The sequence below is a fragment of the Pezoporus wallicus genome, unplaced genomic scaffold (genome assembly GCF_028554395.1).
Source record: "Pezoporus wallicus isolate ANWC-B61680 ecotype Strahan unplaced genomic scaffold, APGP_CSIRO_Pwel_v1 contig_8057, whole genome shotgun sequence".
Lineage (NCBI taxonomy): Eukaryota > Metazoa > Chordata > Aves > Psittaciformes > Psittacidae > Pezoporus > Pezoporus wallicus.
Window position 1 is genome coordinate 1,263,607 of NW_026637044.1, and position 16,727 is coordinate 1,280,333.

Here is a 16,727-nt window from a genome sequence, read left to right on the forward strand (position 1 = left end):
GACTATCTACCTTTCCTCCAGGTCTCAGAAACCATCTTACACCAGAGACAGTTACTTCCAAGGGCAGAAGAAATTCTAAACCAGTCCAGATTATTGTGTCCTTCCATCCCATTACAAAGATGCCAACAGACCTCCCAGTGTAATTCTGCACTCATCCCTTGAGACACCCAGCTCATTGCTTCCTCAAGACAAACTAAGCCATGGCAGAGCTGAGCCTCTCTTTCCACCACCATAGCCCTGCACCAGTAAGGCTCTCTAGTTTCCCGAAGCATTTCCTATAAGGTTGTTTTTCCCTTCTCAGCCCATCAATCCAGCTTGTTCAAATCCTCAGCTTCAGCTGAAGGCAGCCCCAAGGGTTCAGGCAACAAATCCCTCATCAAAATACAGACTTCTCTCTGAGGGACATGTGTTGGGAGAGATGGTGCTAAATGCTGCCTTCATCCACTGCCTTCCCAGGGCTGTGCTTGAGCAAGGATGCAGAGAACATACCACCACCATGAAATAAGAACTCTGAGAAGATGAGACATGTGGTGTCAATTCACCATCTAAGTAGAAGTTACCAGTGCCTCATTGAAGTGCACTGAGTGGCAAGTTCCTCTAAAATCAATCGCAATAGGATGTATACCTATCAGATATAGGTCAGAAAATCTGATTTACTTCTCTGCATGTGCATACCATATATCACAGACCATCTTTGCCCATTGTCTAAGACTAGAGTGTAAAATATTCCAGGCAGGGTGTGCGTCTCAGTTCCTGAGGTGTCTGAAGGTTACTGTTGTAGGGTACCCATTCATCTCACCATTGCTTGGACTGTCATGAACACTGCCTTACAGTAACACCATCCTACAGAGTAGTTACAGCAGCACAGATTACTGTAGTTTTAGAACAGATGTGCCTTGCAACTCTCCTTAGACCTTGAGGGTTGAAGTCTCGGGGCATGGAAATGTAGTCATTATCAGAAACCAATATGATATTCAGGATGGAGTAAGCAAATGCTCTGTTTGATGACTTTGCTGTGGGACTTGCCTTTTGAAGCCCGGGCACAGAGTGCTTTCCGAAAGGGCTGCATCACATACATCTCTTATTTTGTTTTTTCTTCATTTCTGCTTCCCCATCTGAGCCTTGTCAGAAATCCCAGGTTGTTTTGGTGGGAGAGGAAAGGAAAGGCATATTTTGGCCATGTCTGCTCACTTGCTCAGACTGCATCCCCAGGATGTAATGAAGGCTATTCTCTCCTGCCTGCTACTTTTCCCTTGCCTCCTCCCTCCTTTCTTTCTCCCCCAGACTCAATTCCAATTTCTGTGAAAGTGGTACATGCATGTGGAGAACACATTAAAATCATCTGTGAGGCTGCTTGGCAGCTGGATAAATGCAAACACGGTCTTGAGGTGTTTATCTAGGGGTATGGAATATAAATCAGCCCAACTTATTCTGGCACCATGCAAGGCACCAGGGAGACCACATTTGGAATATGGTGTGCAATTGTGGTCACTCTATTACGGGAAGGACATTTGGAGGATTGGAAACAGGCAGGGAGAAGCAACTGAAAAAATGACCCAGCATTTTGGGACAGGAAGGGGAGAAAGGGAGGCTTGGAGGACCAGTGGCTCTGTATAGGGGTATTTGGTGTTGCAGATGCATTGGCTGTCAGAGCATGTGTGTATGAGCACCTGCACACACATATGTATAGGTGTGTGGTGTTGTTGACCTGTGCTATGCAACTGGGGGGAGGATATGTTATTCTGGGGAAAGATGCTCCCTTGCATCCAAGGGCATTTGCGTGGGTAGCTGGGGACATACAGTGGAGTTGTGTGCAGTGTGTCCTGTGCCAGTGCACGCAGCTCTAAACTTCTCTCTGCGTATGGGTTCTGTGTGCTGACCTGCTGAGGGGAGGGTAAGGAGAGAGAGGGGATGGAGGGATGGAGGGATGATGGATGATAGGTGGATACAGGTTCTGCTTATTACTACTCAGAGACCTTTGCTGGTCTGTGTAGCAGTGCTCAGTGGGCAGAACACCCCTTGCATGATCAGCCGTTACAGGGGAAATCTCCCGAGACCTGTTCCTCCTTTGCATTGCAAGACTTATATGGCTACCTAGTAGGCATTTCTTAATGGGATTGGAAGTCCTTGACCTATAAACCTTTGCAGGTAGAGGCCAGCTGTTGGTAGTTTCTATCTCTTGCTAGCTCTAATTCAAGCATGACTGGCAAGCAGCCATCTGTGAAGAGCTGCAAGGCCTTGAAAGTCATCATAGTCTTCTGTCTTGAATGGTAGCTGTGGTAGATGGGTTGGATGGAAGAAGACATCTCTCTGTAGGGTTCCGTGCTTCTTTGATTCATCCTAGAACCACAGATGCCATGAATCTGAACTTCCCCCTCACAGTCTTGTCTGTTTTACTATCCTGAAAGGTCTCCTGGTCCATGCTGTCCCCCACACAGTGTCCAATGGAGCAGTGACGGCTGTCCCAGGCCAAAGCTGTGCTGGAAGCGTGCTAACAAGGGGTGGTTTGATGTTTGCATGACAGAATTTAGGCCAATGTTCTGGCCCTACACCGTAGAGCCACAAGGACTGAGAGAAAAAAACAGGGTAGAAAGAGAAGGAAAAAAAGCCCTCCAAAACCTACCAAAACAAAACAAAAAACAATAGCAGAAACAAGATAGAAAGAGCAGGAAGAGATATGGTTTTATAGTGGTCTGGGTGTTTAGGGCAAATCCTGAGTGCCCTGGATGCCTTTGTCCCCCTTAACTTCTAAGCCACCTGAGGCTACTCAGAACCCCTGAGGAGACCCTGGCAGGCTGGATGATCAGGGGGTGGTGCTTGAGCCTCTGGAGAGAAAACCAGGAGCAGATCCTCTGCTTCTGCAAGCCCAAAGAGAGCCTGGGCTTGGGTATAGGTCCTTTAGGGACAATTAAGCCATAAACTCAGTTGCACAACCCATGTACCTTAGGTAAATACACACAGCTTCTCAACTAAAAATAAAACCCTCTCCCTAGCAAATAGGTTTATTTACTATAAAAACAAGGCATCTTGAAGCAAGCTGGAACACCTAGGACTCTGAGAAAGGATTGCTGATGGCCTTTACTAATAACAGGTTTGTGTAAAAATCTTTCTTCCCCCACAAAATGTCCCATCTCCTTTTCCAAACCAGGGAAAGACAGGCTTTTAATTCATGGGTGAAAAAAAAGGAAAAGAAAAAAGAAAAAAAAAGCAGGTCTGATGGCATATGGCTGGGAATTTCACTTCATCCCCTTCCAGGTTTAACTTTGGGGTGGCATCAGGCTGCCCACTATGCCTGAAATGTAATATTTGTGTACATAGAAAAGAAATTTTAGGGTTTCCTGTTCTTTCCAAAAGGCTTTCATCTAGAGACTAAATTTAAAGAAAAAAAGAGGAGAAAAAAAGAGGAAAGAAAAGAGGAAAGGAAGCCAAATGCTTGTGGGGACAGGTTTGAGTTGGTTTTGGTGTGTTTTTCTTTTGTTTTAATATTTTGGGTCTGTGTCCCTCACTGCCTTAGCCAAAAGCAGCAGATGACGCACATATCCTGAGAGAGGGGTGCATGGAATCACACCGGAGTGGCTCAGCCCTGTCTCCCCATGGCACAGGTTCGTGTGGGGCTGTACCCATGCCATCCCATGGATCAGAGTCCATGGCAGGTTCTTAGGCTCAGGGATACGCCTGGGAGGTGGGCAGGGGACAGATGACACTGTCTACATAATCTATGGTAGGGGTACAAGAGGAAGCTCACCCTCCGTTAGCTAGTCTAAAGCGAAAAGTTAACCTTTTTAAAGGGAGAAAAAAAAAAAGAAAAAAAAGGAATTCTGAATCTTTACACAGGAACAGGAATTCATTATTGCTAAAGAAAAGTTTAGAATTGTATTAAATTTTTATGTTTTTATTTGCTAGGACTTTCTTTTGGACTACCAACACTGCTATGAATCATACATATAGTAACCACATGTTTCCACTCTCCAAAAACACTTGGCATGTCTATTACTCACTCTGATGCTCCTTAGTCCCTAATTCAGCTCTTGAGATGCATCTCAGACACATATCTAAATAAATTGCATCTGGTTTATTTCAAGTGAACAAAATATGCTGAACCATAATAGCAGATAAGATATCTGAATACTACTTTTGACAGCTAATTGCATAGGGCAGGAATCAAATGAAAGTTAAACACATGACAGTGAACATTCTTTCCAGACTCTGGAAACCTCCTTCCAATAAACGTCTCTTTCCAGTCTCTACAGGGTGGGTGGACAACACTACACTCTCCATACTCCCAATCAACTCTATTTTTTCTTCACAATATGCAGTTCTAGTTTTATTATATTTTTATATTTATTTATTATACTGGGTATTATGGCCATTTTTAGTAGCTGGAGGTACATTAAAGATCAGCTCTATGGCACAAAGACAAAGCCAGTGTTGGTCAAGCTTGTGAAGGTGCAGGCTGATCAGCAGAACAACATAACCACTCCCTGGCCACTCTGGTAGGAACTGCGCTGGAAACAGCTGTCTTTTGGCACTGCACTCTGAGGGACATGGCACTTGCTAATAATTGTGCAGGCTGAGGAAAATTGTGGACTTTATAAAACTGAGAAAGTTAAAACCAGCAAAGGGAAAAGGACAACGCTAAGTGGAACAGATGGGAGACCAAGGTCTTCCTGCTTCCAGAGGATGGTGGAGCTTTATTCAAAGTACTTATCTCTTCTGGGCTGGCTGCTTCCTGGTGAAGAGTTCATGAAGTCCATGCACAGCCAGGATCACATTTTCCACTCAAATAACCAGTTCTAGTGCATGTTCTATGCCAAATCCAAGTCTGTGACGGAAGAATGATGTACAGAAACCTCCTCAAAATCTCATTTTCCCTCTTGGGGGCAAGGAGGGTTTCTGTACACACAGGTCCCTCCCATGGTGCGTCCTCTTGTGTTAATCTGTGTAGCCATTTCTAGTCTGTGATTGCCAAGTAAAAGCATTAGGAGTTGGTAGCTGCAAGGCAGAAGAGTGAACAGCAAATAACAGTACAAAAATGGAGGTTCAGTGCTGATCCAGGCTACCTCATTCATTAAGGCCCATGGATATGTCTGAAATTTTAATTTTCCCTTTGTAAAATAGTGGTTGAATGAATAGGGGGTGGAGAGGGAGGAAGGGAAGGAGAAATAAGTTGCAGAGCTGAACTGTGTGAGAAATCAGTGAATCTGAGATAAATCAATGCCCTCACTAAACTCAATAGGAATCTGCCAGTTCATACCAGGAAAAGAAGTGGTCCATGAAATGTACTCAGCAATGAGATGTACAAAAGAGGAAGAGAACCCAGGTACCCACTGCACTGCAGGAAATTTCTAATGCACTTTCCTTATTTCAAAACAAACCTGGAGGCTTTAAAGTGAGAACGATGATGAAAGTTTTGAGTTTCAGTCAAGTGGGATTTATCCAAAGATTTTTGTCAGTTTCTGTCCACCTGGATTTGAATCTTTGTAGCCTCACCTTGAATTCCAGGACAAAAGGAAATGTGGTTTGTGGCTTGTGCCCTGGCTGAAGAGGAAGTAGATGAGCATCCAAATCTTGGATCTGCCACAGACTCTCCTTTGAGATTGGAGGCGAGGCGTTGAATATCCCTGTGTGTCAGATCCCAAGAATGAGGTCACAAGCCCTAACAGGCTTTCATGCCAGCTTACATGATATTTCTATCTAAAAACATAAAAAAATAATAATCAAGGTGTCCCAAATTCCCTCACAGCTTCCTAAAACACAGATCAATTAGCCATGGAATGGAATAAATCATCACACTGGGCTGCGATCACACCCAGGCAGAGGCAGGATCCAAGCAGCCCTCTGCCAGGTGGTATCTGGCAACTTCTGATGAACAGGAATAGACATGGGTGAGTGCAGGACAAGATCTGATTGCACTAAGTGGATTCATACACCCCTTGAGGTAAAGTGGGCCTGCATGGGAGCAAGGAGAGGAGGCAATGGGAAATAAATCTGTTTGGCTTTTCAAAACCTCTTGATATTCATTCAGCATGTAATGCTCAATGCAGTACTGCTAACACCAACACCTTTCTTTCCTGGCACTGCTCCTTTCCCTGTGATGGCTCTGTTGATGTGGCTGCATTATGATCCAGATCAGGAAGCCTCCTCCAAGAAGGCTGCTTCTCAGGTCAGTCAGTTGCACCACTGGCCCGCTCATACTTGCATGCTAAAGGGAGTCTGAAATAGCAAATGAAGGCATTCTTCTTGATGATAAGAAAACTGACCTCTGTGTACACACACAGGTCCTCAGCACCTCTCTTAGCATAACCTGAGTTCTGCTTAGTCCCTGTTAGACATACTGTCTTAACCATACCGGCTTATACTGAAGTCACTCCTTTCATTTGTCATCAAGATGCCCTGCAGAACCAGTTCAAGACATGACATGCAGTTAGGAGTCCATGGGACTCCATTTTCCTTTTGTCTGAGAGGAGAGACATTACTGCTGCCCCTTCACCCCTTCCATCTGGCTGCCTTTGAGCTGGCAGAACAGTGCTTTATTCAGTCTTGTTCAAATCCAGGTATGAACTCAAAGTGTTGATGAGAGCAGGTTTGCAGGAAGAGGTCCCCAGAAGGCTCGAGGAGAAGCAGAGGCTGTCTGCAGACATGCACGTGCCTATTTCTCATAGTTTAAGAGAGCCATGAGAGGAAAGTATGCATGCGTGCCCATAGCAATGGATGTGTCTCTCAAAGTCCTCTTCTGACTATCCACAAGCCGTAACACTGAACACTGAGGGGTGCAGGACAAAACCCCAGAGCAGAGGCATGAAACACAGATCTCAGGCTGAACAAATGTCTTCACTTGTTGCAGAGCTTGCATAAGTGTTCAACACAAAGCAACTCTAAAACAGCCATGGCGCAAAGGCCTCTTTTCCTGTAACCTCTGTGGTTAAGAGCTTTCCTGGAGAGATAGGACTCTCGACTCCAAAGCACTCCTTGTTGACTTGGGCCAGGGGTTTTAGGCAGGAGTTTTCTCCTTTCCCAAACATCCTACACCGCTGGGCTGTACACAGAGTTGTCCCAGATTTAAAGTTGCTCCATGTTGAAGGCTGCTACAGTAGTCCCAGAAGATACTGGCTCTACAAGCAGATTCTGAGGCTGGGCAGCTGAGATACAGTTCTTGCACAAGTGCTTTTTGGTACTTTCAGACATAGGGAAGCAGAACTAATGGAAGGGAATTCAATCTCCTTTTTTACGTTTGACATGCTAGGCAGTAAATTATTGTTTCTGGGAAATAACAATATATATTTAGATTCCCCCAAGCAGAGCTGAATGTGAGTATTTTCCCTCACCAGAAACGATTATGTAAGAAAGGCTGGACAAGTCTCTTCTTTTGATGACTGTGTGATGAGCTTTCCTTATGATCTTCCCAAAACTACTGCCTCACTGTGGGCTTGTCCTTTTTCCTTCTTTGGAATGACAAACCAAGCACAGACTTGAACATGCAAGATGACTGGATACAACATCACAGAATCGTGACAGCTGGAAGGACCTCTGGAGATCATCTAGCCCAACCCCTCAGAAAATATTAAAAAAAAACAAACAAACCAACCAGAAAAAATGGAAAAAAAAAAAAAGAGACATAACATGTGAAGACCTGTGAAGTTCCTTTTCCAATGTAAAAGACAGATGAATTACCCAGACCTCCCCTTCTCTCCTTGTCCAGCTCTGCACCTGCTGCATTCTAGTTAGGCTCTCACCAACCTTTGATAACTGAACCTTGAAGTCTACAGGGAGGAAACAATCCCTCCAAGGAGCCTCCATGTTGTTAGCTTGTGATCATACATCCCCTGGGCAGGACTAATTCAAGGCCACACTTGAAATACTGTGTTCACTTCTGGACCCTCACAACAAGGAAGACATTGAGGTGCTGGAACATATCCGATAAAGGGCAAGGAAGCTGGTGAAGGATGTGGAGCACAAATGTGATGAGGAATGGCTGAGGGAACTGGGGCTGTTTAATCTGGAGAAAAGGAGGCTCAGGGGAGACCTCATCACTCTCTACAGCTACCTGAAGGGAGGTTGTAGTGAGGTGGGGATCAGTCTCTTCTCCCAGGTTACAAGCGACAGAACAAGAGGAAGTGGCCTCAAGTTGTGCCAGGGGAGGTTTGTGTTTGATATTAGGGACATTTTACTCCCTGAAAGGGTTGGCAAGCATCAGAACAGTCTGTCCAGGGCAGTGGTGGGGTCACCACCCTGGAGGAATTTAAGAGAAGCATAGATGTGGTGCTTAGGGACATGTTTTAGTGGTGGACTTGGCAGTGCCAGGTTAATGGTTGGTGCTGATGATCTTAGACGTCTTTTCCAACCTAAATGATTCTGTGATTCTGTTGTTTCAGGCCAAGGGGTGCACTGCTCCCTATGAGCTGTCAAGACAGGAAGGAGCATAGCTACATACTATCCAGAAGATCTTTCAAGGAGACAAGGCCCTTTGTGCCTCTCACATGGAGACCATCAGTCTCATTGCCAATAGGTAGACTTGTTACAGATATAGTAGAACATCAATGCCATAGGCTGCCACTATTATTAAACTGAGGGTCAAATGAACCTGGGCACAGCTCCCGGCCTGCAGAATCCCTTCTTTTCCTTCCAGGAAAGGCTAGGTCTTGCAGATCCAAAATACAAATACATTGTGAGGGACAGCTGTGTCCTACCCCACTAGAAATCCAAAGACAAGACAGATAGGGGACCTGGTGGTGTAAAACACAGCTCAAGTTCTCCGTGGCAGTTAGAAGAGTCCTCCTGCCACCCAAATGGGTGCTCTTTAGAAACACTCCAAGTGATATCACAGGACACTGAAAGCTTGGGGTGGCTGCCCAAGGTTTATATTGCTCCAAGTAGCAACAACTTGGCCCCCATAAATATTGTCTGCAGGTGGGGGCTGGTGCATCTTATTTGTAAAGACAATGTTGCTCTTAATAGGCTTTTTCTTTTGGGTCTGTACCAAGGGAAGAGGCAATAGGATGAGGTCCTCCATCTGGCTGAGAAGGGCAGACCCATATGTCCCTGGATGATTAACACAAATCAAAACCAGGCCCCAGTTTCCATACCATCAAAGGAGGAAAAGACTGGACCTAATCACTTTTCACCCTGGGCTCTGAAGCCTTTGTGCAAAAACAAAGCTTCTGAGCCTTAGCCAGACAATTAATTACATTAAAGCTAACACAGTACAGATTAAAGCTTTTTGTTCTGTCACTCCCCACCCCACAAGAGGATCTAAAACTATCCATCTCCTTTGACTCCTGCAGCATGAAAGAGCAGATACACCTCAAAATGATCAAGTTAGTCTGTTCTCAAATATCCATATAACATTATCATTTCATGTATCCAAAGGCATCTGTAGCTTAAAAATCAGTGGATGACAGCTCTTCTGCATAGTGGGAAGATCATTTGCAAATTGCAGAATCCTCTGTCTGTGATAGCCAACTCTAGACCACCTCAGAAATGGTCTGGCAACTTGATACCTTGTTTGTGAAGTACCAGAGTGAATTTTGGGGGTGTTGCAGAGGCGCTGCCACTTTCAGTTTCACAACATCTTAAACTGTTTCTGGGGAAAGGCTTAATGAGAATTCATTGTGCCTTTGGATTAGCAGACCACTTACAGATGAATTCGATCTAACTACTTTGATGTAAAGCTAATGATTGCTTTGACTCTTTAAAGCTGTATTACTGCTGTGATTATTGACATCAAGGTGATTCCTGCTCTTGGCTGTGCTCTTTGGGATTAGGCAGAGATTTGCAACAGAGAATGCATCAATGAGCCTGAGTTCTATTGCCTGAGCAGCTCAGAATAGCTTTTTCCAAAGCCATGACTTGGGTTCATGAGATATCTAAATAAAAATATATTAGATTTCTTTCTGTTCCAGTCAAAGGCAGAGCTAATGCCGGCCTCAATCACAGAACCAGGTCTCAAAACAGGAACAAAGGCATATTTGCAAAGCCCAGTGCTATGATTCCTCTGCTCTACCAAACTTGACCATGGTAAAGAGCCCGAAGTCTGCTTGTCAGTCACATGCATCTCCCCAACCCTACCAAAACCGCTCATGACAATTAAGAAGATAAATGCTAAAGGCTAACAGTCATATAGAAAAGAATTAGAAAATAGGGTGTGAGAGCAAGACCAGCTGGTGGACATCACCAGATGCCAAGGTAGGTAGGTGGTCTATAGTACAACAGAAGGAAATGCCTTTGCACATATGTTTTTTAATGAGGTGTTAATTGGGCATTGGGTGGACAGGACAAAGAAGCAACTGAGGATGTGGCTTGAGGTTTTGGTTGATGCAAAGCAGGAGGCCTGGAATAAAATGAAAGCTGGGCTTTTATGGCCTCTTGCTGTCCTTTTGTCATTTGCAACAGGAGAGGGACACCAGGTGGGCAGGCAACTCTGCTCTGAAATCACAGCTAGCTTTAGGAAACCCTCCTTCTGCTGGTGGTGTCTCTAAGTACTCCCAGAGCGCTGGCTGTAGAAAAGAGATCTCTAAGATGCAACAGTGGAAGTGGGAAACACTCTAGCTTGTCTTCGTCAGCCAGGCAACAGAGGGAGATGGGACAGCATGCCCACCCAGGAGTAGCTGAGTGGGTGCAGGATGGCTCAGCACACAGACCTGGTGCCAATAATTAGCACATCTGAAATTGATGAAAGAACCCAATAGGAGATGATTACTTTGCTACCCACATGAGAGAGCTTTCTCCCTTCCTTCTCCCTCCAGCTTTACATCTGGTAACGATTTTGCAGCTCAAAATAGAAAGGAAGTGGGAGAAAATGGCTTAGCCGAGCTTAGGCCTATTTGAGGAGAATAGAGAGAGTATGTCAGAGGGAAACAAAGAAGTGTTGTTGGAAGAATGCTTTGTGTCCCGTACCACTGGTGTCACACTGCAAAGGATCTTGGGAGAACTGATGGTGGACGCTATCTCCCATACTCTGCCTGGTGATGGTAAGTGGGCTGTGGGTATAGCAATAAGGGCTGTAAACCCATGACTAAGACTCTTTCACCCTCCTGACCCCTTGGCATCTGGAGCTCTGGAGGAGAAGAAAGAGGCTGTGACAGTTTTGTTTCACAACACCTTGTGTTAAAGATAGCCTAACCTGAAAAAAATATATTGAGCCTTCTTCAGCTACCTACCTATATGCTCTGTGTGTGGGACTAAGGGGAAGGGCTGCATTTGAGCAGAGAGGAGCCTGGGCCCAGCCCCAGCCATGCAGTCTGAATTGCTGTGGGAACACTCACCATGCACCTTGGGGACCTTGGCTTTGAGGTGTCGTTCACACTTAGCCTTGGCTTTTAGCAGTAGGAAGATCTGCTCCTCTTTGGTAATGACATCATCAGCATCCACCTGCAGTGATGGGGAGAAATGAGGTCAAACCTCAGCATGTGAAGAGCAGCAGGACACAAACTTTTTAGATAATGCAAATGACCTGAATGCATAACCTCCTTTGCATCAGCAGTTCCCTCCACCAGCCTTACTCTATGTGTATCTCTGTTTGCTCAGCCGTCAGTGTCCCAAGCAACACCTCTTACAAGATGCCACATGGAATCATCCGTGTACATGGCAAAGGAAGCACACGCTGCAATTATTCACATCATACACATGCATACACAAGAAACCAGCAATTTCTGGGCTGGCATGCCCCAGCTTGCAGGGACAAGACTACTGTCTAAGAGGGAAAAATATCCTAGTAAATAATATTGTAGCAAGGACTCCTTTCTTCCACTTAAAAATTGCAACCTGCCACCATCAATGCAGCGCTATTTCCATCTCTGCATGCAGGCAGGCCTTCAACCTCTGTAAGTCCAAGAACATGTGCAGAGAGGGCTGTCCCAGGCAGGCCTGTGAGCTGACAGCAGCTGCCCCCCAAAGACGGAGGCTCTGAGAAAACCGTGTGCACCATCCTGGGAGAATTAAGTTTCTCATCCTGTAAGATCTCTAGAGGGCAAGGAACAAGAAAAGGGGGGGCAGGTAGGGTCCTGTTTTACCCCCCTCTGTTTGTTTCTCCCTGATATGAGATATACTTGGCTCTCAAAGGCACTCACTGCTCATCAAAAAAGAGAAAAACAATCTTGCTTCATAAGGCTGGCACGTTCCCATCAGGAATGGCTGGCCTCAGTAATCTGGGGCCACCACCATGGGGAAGGCTTGTTCTACAAATGTTATAGAGTATAGAGCTTTGATCTAATGCAATATGGCTGCTTTAATTTTCTGCTGTGCTTCTTGGGCACTTAGCCTGTATGTCCTGCTCAGGAATCCATGACGGGTCCCACTGCCAGATAGAACCTGAGATTAGGAAGACTTCTTGCATGTCACTTTGTCAGGAATGCATGAACATTTCACTGTACCCATCCCAGGTACACTGAGGTGATACTGCCTTTGTTCTTTTCTGCTTCCCCACCCTCCCCTAAAAAAGCTGTATACTTAACCTTCTCCCACATTCATTTTTTGCCCTAGATTTCCATCACCACCAGAATGGGTGATGCTGATCATACCCTGCAGGTGCTTTGTGATTTGCATCATGTAAGGGAGTGAGGAAAGTTGGGGGCTATATTGATCTAGTGTCAATCCTCCTTTTCAGGCTCTGACCTTCAGCACCTGACCACCCCTGTGAAACCTTTGAGGTTTGGGTCCATCCCTGGAACTCTGCCAGTCATGGCAGAGTGTCTCTGGGAGAAATCCTCATACACAAGATTGCCCCAAAACACTTCAAAGCAAAGAATAACCATGTGTAACACTTTGTAGGGCTCCTGAATTAAGGATGTTGATAACGCACTATGACCACTCTTCTCATTGCCTCGGTTTCCCTAATACGTGTCTGGTTTGATTAATCAGGCTATACATGCAATGAGAGGAGATGTTGCCTCTGGATTTGTAGAGAATTTAGCACACTCACTCACAAAAGCATAACGTAAGCAAGGGCTGCAATACTGGTTTATAGAAAGCAACTTTTATTTTTCTTTTATTTTCTTATATTGACTGTGCTGGCGGGACTGGCCACTGTAAATGTGCAATGCAAAACCTAGGGTAGTGCTTCACATCCTGATGGATGAAGCAGACTTAAACCTCAATGCATAGTACAGGCAGGCAAAGGAAAGATTACAAAACCTTGTGTAGACAGCTGTGATCTATAGATGAGAGGGAAACCTGTTGATGGGTTGTAGAGCCTGCTTATGGAGCTGGCTGCTCATTTCAATTCCTCTGAAGGAAGACTTGAAGGGGGGTTATGACATTTTGCTGTACTCCCCCAGAATGCTGCTATTCAGAACTAAGGTCACTTCACTCAAGTTAATTCGTTTTGGAAAGCAAGTAAGATAAACCAGCTGAAGGCAAAGCAGTTCTCGAGCAAGACTTATTACAAATGACATAAGGAGGGTTAATGAAATCCAGCTTAGAAGTAAACTCAGATACAATTTCCCAGAGTGCTCCTATGGAGAGGGACAGTGTATGTTTAAGCAGCTGGTGCAGCAGTGGACACACAGATGGAGAGCTAGATCTGATAAGGGGACTCCGAGCAAAACAGAAGTTAGTTTTTCATGTCCCTGGAAAAAATCCACACTAAAAATCCTCCAGAAGTGGGAGTTGGTTTCAGAACTGCATTAACATTAATCCAAAACAAAGCCATCCTTTTCCAGATGTTTGGCCTGTCCATATTTAAGGCAACATCCCACATTTAAACTCTTATTAGAAACATGAAGCCTCTGGGTCAAATTCTGCTGTCATTTATATCTGCACAAACCTTGAGTGATTCCACCAAAGCTGGGGGAGTTATAGTCTGGATTTACAGTGGCCAGAGTAGAATCTGACCTTAGGCATTTCAAATGATTCATCCTTTGCATGCTTAATCCTCCGGCTCCTTTGGCTGTGCTTTGAGAGTAGGGCCGCTCCCAGCCAGAAGGACATATGGTCTCCAGGCCAGGACAGAAAATAAGTTTTACTTCCCAGAAAGGGAGATAAAGTCACCGAGCACTGTCGGAACTGGGCAGAATGGCCGGGCCAGAGCTCTGAACCCAATCCTCAGGACCCAAAGGCTCCTCAGCTTTCCTGAGCCCTGGTTACTAGTCTTAAATTTAGAAAACCTGCCAGACCCTTAAAAAAAACAACAAAACCAAACGCAACTCCTCATTCTCTCCCCTCCCCCAGACCTTGTTCAAATGCTAAGAGGTATGTTTAGGACCTATCTTTCTGTGTTTCTCCTGGGTCAAAAAGGCTAAAACATGTCTGTAAACAGCTATATGAACAAGAATAGATTTTCATTTGGTCCTGCAACTTGAAGGAGACACCTATTCTCAAGAGACTTAGGAAAACTATGCAGTCTGGCAATGCTGCTCCTTTGGTCCTGAATCATAGAATGATTGAGTTGGAAGGGACTTTAAGAGCCATCTGATTCCAATCACCCTGCCAAGGGCAGGGACACCTTCCACTAGAAAAGGTTGCTCAAAGCCCCATCCAACCTGACCTTGAACACTTCTAATGATGGAGCATTCACAACTTCCCTGAGCAACCTGTTCTAATGTTTCACCATCCTCATAGTGAGGAATTTATTCCTCAGATCTCATCTTAATCTCCTGTCTGTAAGTTTAAAACCATTCTCTCTTGTCCTGTCCCTGCCTGCCTTTGTCAAAAGCCCCTCTCCAGCATTCTTGTTGGCCCCTTTAGGCACCGCTCTAAAGTCTCCCTGGAGCCTTCTCTCCAGGATGAACAACCCCAGCTTCCTCAGCTTGTCTCCTTAGAAGAAGTGCTCCAGCCCTAGAAACATCTCTGTGGCCCCTGCCTCTATCCCCTGTTAAACCTTCTTCTAAGGCATTTCAATGCATTAGCCAAGCTCTAAGCTCTCCAGGGGCAGAGGATTGAGCCATATGCTGCCAGATGAGATACCAAAATGACTCAGACTTGGGTTCAAGGGACAGGAGTTAGGATAGAGCAGAGAATCACAGCTGAAAACCATAGAGCAGCTTAGGAGTTGTTGGCTATGAGAACACTTTTGACTGTTCAATAGCACTTTTTCCCATGCATCTGATTTTCTTGCTCTGGATATTCCAATCTTTAGGCAATGCTGCCTTACTCATCCTTTCATCCTGGCTGTCAAAAGTTAAAAGAAAGCCACAAGAACATTTTCTTTACAACACAGATGCACTCATGATATTAGACTTACTTGGATCTGGCTCAGCAAAACTTTTTCTTTAACAAACAGTCTCAACACCTGATCCAGAAATACCGTGGGACATTGGGATTGCTAAAGTAATTAGCAATCATGAATGCCAACTTCTTGGAATCTGAATGTCCCTAGGCAGAGAAATAAGTGGCTTCATTTTCAGACGTGCTGTGGTACAGGCTGTAGGCATTCGTAACAGGTGGGAGCTAATGCTAGTGAAGCAGTCACTACTTTGGAGTGGATTTAGATCCCTTGCACTGGGAGAAATGTGGCCAGAGATACGTCTGTAAAACACTCAATGGTGCAAAGCTGAGCAGTCACAGATTTGCAGAATTTGAAACCTGTGAGGCACAAGATGAAGAGAAGGTCTAAAAGGAATAGGAAAATGCATGTAAGCCAATCATAACAGTGAATTCAAAATAGGATTAGACAAATTAATAAAGAAAAATATCCATCAGTAGCTGTTAAAAAATGTAGCTTGGATGCAAACTTTCTGATGCAGAAATTTTCAGTGATCAGCAATCTTAAACTGCTGATCACCAAAAGCTGGAAAGTGACATCTGTAAAAGCTGTCTCTTTCCCTAAACATCCTAAACTAGCAGCTTCTAAGGATTGTCTGTTTTGACAGAAGATTGACTGAATAAGGCTGTTTTCATATAAACCTATAGGCTATTTTTCTAAATCCAAAGAAAGCTTGTGCATTCTGAGCATGCAGGAACATAAACATACATCCAGGGTTTGGTCTGATTTTACATGTTCAGCACAATCTGCATTCTCTACACCTGCTGCTCAGGACCATGAAGCAGTAGATAAGAGGTGCTAGAAGTGCTTCATTTGGCTGAGCACTGCAGCCACAACTTGCAAAGGCTTACATATTCAATATTTCACTCACCTTTAACAAAAAAAACCTGCTATAAGCCTACTTATCTGCAGCCCCAAATTTTTCACTCTGTAGCTACTGATTAACCAACAGAAAAGAACAAACACCACATGTACTTATCAATACAATGCCTGCCTTGTCGGCCAACTGGAAATATTCAGGATAAGATTTACCAGTCTGAAGTATCTACCAGAGTTCCCCTTATAGTCACCAAGTATTTAGAAACACAGATCAGCTGAAATTCATTCCATCCTCAAACCACCACCTAAAATAAATCAGATCAGCTGTGGGGATTCTCTCTCCTCTCCCCCTTCCCCTTTTTTTCCCCTTTAGGCAGCTGACAACTGCAGTAATTGGTACCACTAACAAGACTGAGATTTGTGGTGTTTAATTGCAGAGCTTTAGCTGGTGTGAGCTCTAGAAGCAAGAAAAGCATCTGAGGTAGGTCAGAAGTAGTGTCACAGGTAGGTGTATCTCCCATATTCATCTATTTCGAAGTATGAGATCAAGGTCATTGTGCCCCTGCAGAAGTTAATCACTCTAAAAGAACTGACAGCAAATTCCTTCTCATGAGTCCTCACATAAATTTTTTCAGTGTAAGTTCCTGTGCTGAGATTACTTGGCATCATGTTTATACAAGCTGGAAGTTATATACAAGTTATTCAGGCTGGG

At 44.6% G+C, this 16,727-nt stretch overlaps 1 protein-coding gene and 1 long non-coding RNA gene across 4 annotated transcripts in view; both read right to left on the minus strand.

The window, feature by feature from the left end:
• The window catches only part of PTH1R (parathyroid hormone 1 receptor), a 109,817-nt gene that overhangs the window by 40,005 nt on the left and 53,085 nt on the right, over window positions 1-16,727 (minus strand). Inside the window, exons 1-2 of one of the 3 annotated variants that reach the window (XM_057402868.1) lie at window positions 11,262-11,368; window positions 5,491-5,690 (exon numbers count right to left, since the gene is read on the minus strand). Coding sequence is in view for 1 of the 3 variants with exons in the window: in XM_057402866.1 (XP_057258849.1) it covers window positions 11,262-11,367 (106 nt within the window). In the remaining 2 variants the exon portion in view is untranslated. Of the gene's footprint in view, window positions 1-5,490; window positions 5,695-11,261; window positions 11,369-16,727 lie in introns of those variants that run through there. The other 2 variants (XM_057402867.1, XM_057402866.1) reach the window with 2 other exon arrangements.
• On the minus strand, window positions 4,054-5,499 carry LOC130595832 (uncharacterized). The gene is made up of 2 exons (XR_008971404.1): window positions 5,376-5,499; window positions 4,054-4,992 (listed from the first exon to the last, which is right to left on the minus strand). It is a non-coding gene; the product is annotated as an uncharacterized LOC130595832 (long non-coding RNA).